General features: G+C 43.2%; 1 protein-coding gene across 1 annotated transcript in view; it reads right to left on the reverse strand.

The window, feature by feature from the left end:
* Positions 1 to 431: 431 nt before the first annotated feature.
* The window catches only part of CCDC83 (coiled-coil domain containing 83), a 67,120-nt gene continuing 57,255 nt past the window's right edge, over positions 432 to 10,296 (reverse strand). Inside the window, exons 8-10 of the mRNA XM_004708948.1 lie at positions 7,800 to 7,879; positions 6,938 to 7,140; positions 432 to 593 (exon numbers count right to left, since the gene is read on the reverse strand). Of these exons, the coding sequence (XP_004709005.1) occupies positions 432 to 593; positions 6,938 to 7,140; positions 7,800 to 7,879 (445 nt within the window). The remainder of the gene's footprint in view (positions 594 to 6,937; positions 7,141 to 7,799; positions 7,880 to 10,296) is intronic.

A 10,296-nucleotide genomic window follows, 5' to 3' on the forward strand; every position in this document is an offset into this window, starting at 1 on the left:
TGTGGACTGGTTCGCTATCATTAAGCAGTCTCAGAGGGAAAGCGGAGGTAGTTAGTGCTATGCAGGCCTCGACATGTTTCTCATTCAAGTTTCTCATGGAATGATTTCACGTTGGAATCATAGCATAGGCTACTCAGTGAATTTCTCAGTGGGAAGTGACCTCAGATCAATTTGGACCCACTGTCAGAATAACGAATGCTTCAATTATAAAGTATACTCTCATTTTTATCACTCTTGCCATGAAATGAAAAGTTGAATACCCAGAACTTTGATTTGAAATGTAATCATGACCTTTAGAAATACATTCCCCTAAGGGTTGTTCTAACAACTGGTTTAAAACACCAAGTGTAAATAAAATGGACAAGTAATATATTTCAGTTCCCAAAGATCACCCATCAGAAACATTTGCTTTTACTTTGGAACTGTCAGTCTTAGAGAAAAGACTTCATCATTCTATATGTGAGGAGTCTTTGTGGATTGCTAACATCTTCATCGAATTTGACTGGAATTTCCTTCTCTTGAAGATGAATGGGCATTTTCCTGCTTTCCACGGTCATGAGCTTCACTCCCAGGGGTCCCAAGTTTACATAATCCTGTGATGAAGAGACAGAACAGGTTATTCAGCACGTTACCAGCCTTGATAGATTAGCTTTGCTTTATTATGGCTGGCATTTCTCTGATTGATTTCATTGCCCTCCTAATTACCTGATTGCTGTATAACACATGAAACATGAGAGCCTGCTAATTAAAAACAAAAACAAAAAAAAGACCCTGGAAGACTTATATTCCCAGTGAGGCGTGGTAGGCAACATCTTCCAAAGAGTAAGCAGCAAGGGGGTTAAGGAGTGGGTGGTGGGATGGGGACAAGTGTGCTGGCTAGAGTTGGGACACACACACACACACACACACACACACACCAGAGGGTACCCCACAAAAATGGAATTTTTTTTCCAAAGCTAAGTATTTAAATTTTTTTACAAAACAACCTTATCACCTTCGAAGTACTCTCCATTACACTTAATACATTTGTCAATCTGAGATTCCATTCTTGGAAACAGTTTTTAAACTCATCTGTTTGGATGGCTGACAGCACCGCCCTCATTTGTTTTCGTCATCTCTTTTATATTGTCAAATCGCTGTCCTTTCATGTCCCTCTTCATTCTCAGAAGCAAAAATAAGTTTCATCGAGTGAGGTCAGGTAAGTAAGGTGTGTGGGGCAGGAGAGGCAGGCTGACTTTTGCCAAAAACTGGCACACTGAGATGACTGTGTGTGCAGGTGCATTGTTGTGATGGCAAAACCAGTCCACCATCTGCCACAAATCAGGGCTTTTTTGTCTCACACTGTTACACAATCTTCTCAGAATCTCTAAATAGAGAGTTTGATGAACAGTCTGGCCTGGTGAAACAAACTCCAAATGCACTATGAGTTGATATTTTGTCCATTTGGGAAGTTGATGGATGTCCAGAACGAGGTTTGTTATCAATTGATATTTCACCTTTTTTGAACTGAGAAAACCACTTGTATACTTGAGTTTTTCCCATAGTACTGTCCTTGTAAGCTGTGTTCAATATTACAACAGTTTCTGCAGCATTTTTCCCGAGCAGGAAACAAAATTTCACAGCTCCACGCTGTTCTCTTAAATCAGCCATCACAAAAAATGAGGTTGTAGCAAAACTGCTTTTACAAAAAATCATTGTGACCACAGAGAACTAACTAAGAGCGAGTTGCTCAATGCTTACCTAGTGGGGGGGGGAGGGATGTGTACTATGAAAGCTTTACCCAGTGGAGCATTTTTCTGGGTTTGGTGGGGGCGGGGGTACCTTGTATACTGTATATAGCCATACTGAGTTTTCAATATTATCCAAAAATAGAATATTTTTGTAGTAGACCTATTAAAGTAGTTTTGACTATAAATATTCTAATAATCAACTATTCATTGACCCTGAATTTTGTGCTTTTCATGGGAATTCTGGCTACTGTGTAGATAGACCTTCACCATATAATGCCAAACTCATGATCAGTCAAAGTGATTTCAACAAAGTGAACTTAGAAGTCTAATGTAGAAGAAATTCATAAGAAAATATAGTCTGGTTATATTAAATCACACAGTCAACACAAAATTAAATTTAAACTTCTTTGACCCTTGCCAATATCCCATCCCGCATTCACTTGGTTCTATGTATTCCAGGCCTTGTATCGAGCGCTGGGCTACAAGGATCAACTCATAAACTGGTCAGGGAGACAGGCCCAGGAAGTGCACCCTTCTTGTATAATGATTATTATTGGTTTTCTTACTTGTAAGCAGCTAGCACGTAGAGAGATCTACTTTATTCCTATTCTCCTTCCTTGAATCTTTACTCATGTAACAAGTACCTGGCATGTCATTGATTTCTTGACAAATGAAAATCCTGGGCTAAAGGCATTTGAGTTTAAGAGAATCAACAAGGAAGACGATGTTTTATTCCTCAAACATGCAAAGAGTTGTATTCAGCTTTTAAATTATGACTATGTAACTATAGATCTGTAATTAATGTAAAGCAAGACAAAGGCAAATTGAAAGAGGTCTACCACATATTTTAGAGTCATCTGGAGAAAAATTAAAAAATAATAAATCATGGCCATGGCAGTTCCACAGCATCCCAAATACATGAAAAGGTAGGCCTTTGTTATGGATGGAATTGTGTTTGTTCCCCCAAAATACACTTAAGTCCTAAACCCTGTAGTGGTATAAATGACAGAGTTTTTGGAAATAGGGTTTTTCTTTGCAGATATTATCATTTAAGTCAACAGAGTCCTATAGGGTAGATCCTCAACCCAGATGATTGGTGTCATACAGAGGGGGCAAATATAGAAACAGAGTCACAGACAGCTTATTAAGGCCTGTCTACCAGGTTAAGAAGTGTCAAGAAATACTTGGGGCTAGAGAGGTGAAGGAGACCAGGAACAATCTTCCCCAAAAGCTGACAGACAAACGGGGAGGAAGCATATCCCTTCTGGTGTTTTGATTTGGACTTCTAGAAAATAAATTACTATTCATTAAAAAAAAACCACCTTGTTAATTTGCTATGGCTCAAAAACAAAATAAAGAAACAATTCTCAAACTCACTGCCTTTGTGTTGACTCTGACTCTCAGAACTGCCCCTGGGGGTTTCCAGGACTAGAACTATTTGCTAGAGGAGAAAACTTTATCTTTCACTCTCAGAGTGTATGGTGGTTTTGAACTGCTGATCTCGAGGTTAGCAGCCTACACAACACAACCAAATAGCTTGCAATTGGGGAATTTTGTCTAATTTACCTAAGGTCATTACTACTTAAAAAGTCATGATTCCAGGACACTCTTGGGGGGGTGTTTAGGTGCAAAGAGACTAGACTAGAACTTTGGTCCCTCAAATGGTTGCTAGGTGGTAGTAGGATTGAGTTGCAGTCAGGTAAAGTGGTCCGTGCCGGTCCGTTCGTTTCCTTGATTTCTGACAGTGCTCTCTTCCGACTCGCCTTTAAAGCTCTTGGTAGGATCGAGAAGGCAAGTAGCACGGGGATAGAACAGAGGATAACTGGAATGTACAAAACTTAAAAGGCATTGTGGTAGTTAAATAATCTATTGTCAATTTGAGATTTAAGAGTGAAAGGGTGGAGTTTAGCCTGTCAATCAGGTCGCAACGTGATGACTGCATTTGGAAGCACTAAGGAGAAAATAGCTTGCTGGAGGTGGGACATATGCTCACTCCCTGCGAAACATTAGGAGCCTGATGGAGCTACGCTGATGCGGCCAGAGGCCTAGGAGCTGGAGGGGCCACGTGGAGATCCCTGCCAGTGCTGAGATGCTTCTACCACCACGGGATCCACAAGAATTTCCACCCACTGACTTGTGATCTTCCTGAATTTGGCATTATTGCATGACTGCGTGAGTCTAAAGAGGAATTTATGGACTAGTATTGGACATATAGGTTAATATTGGACTTATGGACTTGATTTGGGCTGGGTTGGGATGTTTTCTTAATGTACAAAATTAGTCTTTGTTATAAAACTCTCTCTTACACACATGAGTGTCTATGAAATTGTTTCTCTATCTATCCGGAATAACAGAGGCAAGATGCTTCATGTTTTAATAATGGTATATCTGGAAATTTGTACTTGCCAAAGATGGTCACATGAATATATAGATCCTATCCCACTTGCTTTTCTTATAATGTAATGCTGAACTTCCTCCGTCAAGAAGTAGGATCTCCTCTCCCTCCCGTGGGTGGCATTCTATAGTTGCATCAACCCAGGAACTGTGATGGAAGTGCTGGGGTTTGGTGCCCAAATCTAAGACTTACGTTGTAGCTTTCATCTTGACTCGGGTTGCTTGCTCTGGGAAAGCCCCCCAAAACAATACAAAAAGCCCCACACAGCCAGCGAGTCTATTGAGACGCATAGAAACCCTTTAGAAAGAGTCAAACTTCCCCCATAGAAACCCTACAGGGTTTCTGAGAGTGAAGATCCTTAATGGAGCAGCTGGCCCCATCTTCCTCCCACGAGTGGTTGGTGGCTTTGAACAACCAGCCCGGCACTTAACAACCCAATGCTTATCCCACCAGGGAAGGCGTCCTCAAACTACAGCCCGCAGGCCACATGCGGCCCACTGAGGACATTTATCCGGCCCGCCGGGTGTTTTTGCCCCGTTTGTTTTTCACTTCAAAATAAGATGTGCAGTGTGCATAGGAATTTGTTCACAGCTTTTTTTTAAACTATAGTCCAGCCCTCCAATGGGTCTGAGGAACAGTGAACTGGCCCCCAGTTAAAAAAGTTTGAGGACCCCTGCACCAGGGCATGATTGTGTAAGTTAGATACCATATAAAGGGACACTCAGGTGCCCTGTGAGGTGGCCCTCCTGAAGAGAGCCGCCACCCACCCCCTTAGCCAGCACACACTTGCCATTCACATGAAGAAGCACTGTGGACCTTCCTACTCTAGTCCAGCCTGCAGGGGACTGTAGCCCCATTCACACATGACTGTGATTCACGGACAACCCCCGAGTCACCATTGCCCAATTAAGTCCTTCCTGAAGTATTAGTTGGCAAGCCATTTGAAAGGGAGCAAGTGATTATTGTTATAAGCCACCAAGTTCAGGGGTGATTTTTTTTATATACAGCCCTATGCTCAACTTGTATCTAAGAAGTTGGACTGTTACGAAGAAGGCACTAGGGTTGATATTCTACTAATGCTGATGGTGGGAGCAGTTGAATCGATTCTGACTCATGGCACAACGGTCTGGTCCTGGGCGTCTTCCTGACTGCTGCTACGTGTGGGCCATGGTCGCCATGGTCGCAGTCACTATGCTACGTTAATCCACCTTGTGGACAGTCTTCCTTTGTTTTGCTGACCCTCTGCTTCTCCAAACATGATGTCCCCGGGTACTGATACCTTCTGGTAATATGTCCAAAGTACATGACACGAAGGCTTGCTATCCTTGTTTCAAAAGAACATTCTGAATTTCAAAAGAACACTTCTTCCAAGACAGGTATTTGTTCTTCTGGAAGCTCACAGTATATTCAATATTCTACACCAACACCGTAGTTCAAGTGCATCAATTCTTCTTCAGTCTTCCTTAGCCATCATTCAGCTTTCCCATGCAAATGAGGTGATGGAAAAACACCACACTTGGGTCAGGTGCAGCTTATTTGTCGCAGTTATATCTTTGCTTTTCTGTTTCACACTTAAAGAGATCTTTTTGCCATGGATTTTCCCAATGAAATATGTTGTGTGATTTCCTGTCTGACGTTCCCCTGGGCATTGATTGTGGATAAAATGAAATCTTTGACATCAAGCTTTGCTTCCTTTAACATTATGTTATTTATTGGTCCCATTGTGAGGATTTTTGTTTTCTTTATGGTGAAGTATAATCCACATTGAAGGGTGTAGTCTTTGATCTTCAGCAATTAGCACTTCCAGTCCTCTTGACTTTGAGGAAGTGAGGTTGTGTCATCTGGATATGGCAGGTGGTCTTTTTAATGACCTCCTGGCTTCCCCATGTATGAGATCGTTAACGCCATTCTGCAGTTCATCTGCTCTTCAGTTCTTAGTGTTCAACCTGTTCTTGAGATGGTGTCTAAGTTCAGGGATCTAGTTACAGCAACTTAATGGGATATAGTCAAGGTTGTATTTTCGCGTGGGTTGACTTGTTTGAATTTTCTTCAGCTTCAACTTGACTTGCATGGGAGCAATGGGTGCTGTTTTGCAGTTGCCTTCTGACCTTGTTCTGGCTGAGGTTATTGAACTTCCCCTTTGTCTCTTCCCACAGCAGTAGTAAATTTGATTCCTGTGTATTTTACCCAGGCATCAGTGAAAAGAACAGGTCAAGATCTACCCTGAACTACAACAGTGTCAGTGATAGGATATGATCAATAAACCTACAAGGAAGACTATGACGATTCAAGTTCACGCATTAACCACTAATGCCAAAGATGGGCAAATAGAAGACTTTTACCAACATCTGTCTGAAATTGATCAAACACGCAATCGACATCCATTGATAATTACTGTGAATTAGAGTGCAAATGTTGGAGATAAGGCAGAAGAATCATCAATGTGATAATATGGCCTTGATAAAAGCAATGCTGGGGATTGTATGATAGAGTATTGCAAGACGAGGGTCTTATTACATGTAAACATCCTTTTTCAACGGCAGAAATGGCAACTCTGCCAGGAGACTTTGTGCGATGGAACACCAACAATGGGGGAAGGGGTGTCTTTACATGAATATATGCAACAGACTGATCATGGGTGGAACTAAAACTCGTATGCAGTAAGAAATGTAAATCATGGTTCATTTTCCCCTGACGATTACAGATACATTTTTCGATATCCACATATTAAATGCTAGGCTAATGTTATCCATTAGTTAATAGAGCAGTATCAGGTTAGTATTAGGGCAGAGTTGTGCTCACAGACCCTTACCCTGAAGTCCTGCTCATCTTCATACAGTAAGTATTTTATCTCAGATGCTCCAGACTCTGCGTGGGAGCTGTCCTCCTCCTGGGGCTGCGGGTGGACCTCCCCGAGGGTGTCCTCAGAGGGCACGCGGGAGGCACTGCTCTCCGCCGAGGCGCTCGCCAGCTCGCCGCTCCTCACTTCTTCCTCCTGTAATTTCGACGTTGATTCTGGGGGTGAATACAAATACATTAATCATGGAAAACATTTTTGGTCACATGTTAAGTTGAAAAACCCTTTGAGAGTTACAATTACGATTTGTCAAAATGTGAATGTTGTACATTCTTAGTTGTATTTTCTTCTCTTAGCTAAGTTCCAATAATCATGTGGAAACGTGTGTCAGAATTTTGATCAGCTACATGGACCCCAAACTACGCCAATGTCGACAACATCGCATTCCTCCCCACCACTATATATTGTAGGGTGAAATGTGGTGGCTTTTTATTTGATTTTAAAATTTGACTGAACATGGAATTACAAATAGGAAACAGGCCATAGGCTTTGCAGGAAGAGAACTATGAAGGAGCTGGCCTGCGTTTGTTCTCTGAACCGCTCTTGGTGTAGGATTAGGCATTGGGCTGTGATCTGCATAGGCGGCAGTTCAAAACTACCAGCAGCTCCGTGGGAAAGACTGGGCTTTCTACTCCCGTCCAGTTACAGTCACAGAAACGCACAGGGGGTCACTATGCGTCTGCGTTGACTCCATGGCAGTGAGTTGCGTGAGAAGAGGTATTGCACGTTAGGTTCTGTCATAACTGTTGCTCAATCAGTGCTTTTTCAATAATAATAATAATAATAATAAGTCATCACCGTTAGAGTAAAATACTACCATTAAGTGTTTCTGGAAACTCCCAAGCAGTTTTGTCAGGTGGTACTTCCTGTCCAGTAGCTTGAGTAAGAAATAGACGCCTAAGAGAACAAGAAGGAAAGTAATTTATCAATCAGTTATTGTCGTATGCGTGGTCACTCGTGTCTGCTGGATGTTGGAGACTCAGAGGTGAAAAGTGTGACAACGTGTCTACTCTTGGGGTTTCTGCAAGGAAATCCTCCCTCGCCTCCTAAGGCAGATGGGGCCCGTGTCTCCCTGCCCTTGTGTCATAGTGGATGGTTCATTTATCTGCTAACGGTGAGGGCTGAGCTTCTCAGCCCCCAGTTGTTCTGTGGGAGACAGACAGGCTGTGTGCCCCTGGAGAGTTGACAGCCTTCGCGACCAACAGGAGCAGTTCCGTTCTCCCCATGACTGGGCGCCAAGTCTCTCTACCTTACAACACTCTGTCTGCCCGACCACACATTATATGAACGATCTGTCCTGATACCAACCATCACTTTGATATTTCTCCAGGGGACAGTTCACCTCTATTTCTCATTACCCTACTCGATATTATAAAGGACCAATTTCTCAACAAAGAAGTAGGCGGGATCGTTGCCATAATCTTCAATACATATATATCTCTTTGACTAGAAAGAGGTAGCATAAAAGCTCAGGAACCCTCCCTGGTCATCCCATAGTTAAGAAGTCTAAGAGGTAATTGAAGCTTTACATATATCCCTGTTTCTTTATGCAGCTCTTTCTAAAATATCCTAAACAGGTGCCATCCAGAGTGTATTGTCCGGCGGTTCTCAACCTGTGGGTCGCAACCCCTTTGGGGGTCCAACGACCCTTTCCTAGGGGTTGCCCGATTCATAACAATAGCAAAATGATAGTTATGAAGTAGCAACAAAAATATTTTTACGGTTGGGGGTTCACCACAACCTGAGGAACTGTATGAAAGGGTCGCGACCTTAGGAAGGTTGAGAACCGCTGGCCTCGGGGAGAGCAGGTCTGAAGTAAGAAATCACCAGTGTGAATTGCTGGCTGCAAAGGAAGAGCTTAGCGCGCCATGGAGGCATGTACGGGGGCACCTGAGCCAGTTCTTATAAACATAGCCTGTGCAGGCTGTTTGCTTGTATTTCCTTTGGGCATATTTTAAGTTAATCTCCCTCAGCTCACAAGTAGAACTGTTGAGTACCACTAGAGAAAACCAAGCCCCGAGCGCTGATGGACAGCGAGGACTGTACAGGGAAGGCTGACGACGAGTAAGATTGCACAGGACACAACGAACAAGGAAAATGCGTCTCCTTTCCCTTCCAGCCTGGTCAAGTTCTCACTAGTCAACGAAAGAATTCCCTTGTGTTGTAACTATGAGCACTTCACATCCGTCGGCTCCAAATGAGGTTTTCCGAACGACATCGGCTGATGTGGAGAAGTGGGGCTGGCAGTTTGGAGGGTAGCTCTTTCTTAGAGTTTGGCCGGTCCCCCAAAGATAAGGTGACCAGACGTCCTGCTTTGGGCGGGACAGACCCGATTTTTAACAATTTTTCCCACATCCCGGGGCGTTTTTAAAAAGTCCTGATTTTTGGAAAGAATGCACAACAAGCTAGGGTATATGGTTTTCGGCTGCCATGTGGCTATTTCGCCAGGATATGAGTTTTATCAATGGTGTCCCGCTTTACCAATGTTAAATCTGGTCACCTTACCCAAAGAGGAAAGTAGGCAGCAGGTTAGCAGCGGTTAGAAGCCACCGAGCAAGCAACGCTGGCAGAGATCAGACCTAATCACAAGGAAGACAGCAGCAGCGATGGCAAGTATAGAGAGGGTGCGAGTGTGGAGCTGGAGACATGACCATCGCATTTCCTTCTGGGAGGGTCATGAGGCACCCAGCCATGAGGAGCCCTCAGGGGGATCAGCTCAAAAGACTGGAAACACAGGAGCCCCGAAATTTAAAAATCTCATTCAGCTTGGCCCCCTTCATTATCTGACTGCCTATCCCGGGCAGCATACTAATTGTTGAAGAGAGGCGGATGTTTTCTTCCTCTAAACTTCCCCAGCCAGCCTTTCACTTACAGCTGCCATCTTCTGTCCGGATGTCTACTACCTAGCCCAGCGAACAGACCAGAGGTTACCATAATCCATCTCCTTGGCACATGTTAGGCAGTTTGTAAAGAAATCCTTCAAAGTGTTCCAAACAGTATTTTTCCACACCACACAAACAACAGGAACACCAGTTCGACAGAAAAATTTTCCTTGCTCTTTCACTACATCCAACTCACTATCTGCTTTAAATTCTAGACTCTGACTTTTCTCTCCTAGAAAGTAGTTTGACTGTCAAAGCACATAATCAATCCTGCATCCCAGAGCACTTACAGGAAGCTTCTGGAAAGTTAATTATTCCTTCTCTGTGCTAATAACGCTGAACCTCATACATCCTCCACTGTGTGATAGTGGTTTTATCATGCCAATCTCCCCTGCTGCCCTGCAGGTTCCCCACAGTTGCCATTTGTAATGT

Source organism: Echinops telfairi, unplaced genomic scaffold, assembly GCF_000313985.2.
Source record: "Echinops telfairi isolate 266 unplaced genomic scaffold, ASM31398v2 ScPeMD7_1713;HRSCAF=2227, whole genome shotgun sequence".
Taxonomy (NCBI): domain Eukaryota; kingdom Metazoa; phylum Chordata; class Mammalia; order Afrosoricida; family Tenrecidae; genus Echinops; species Echinops telfairi.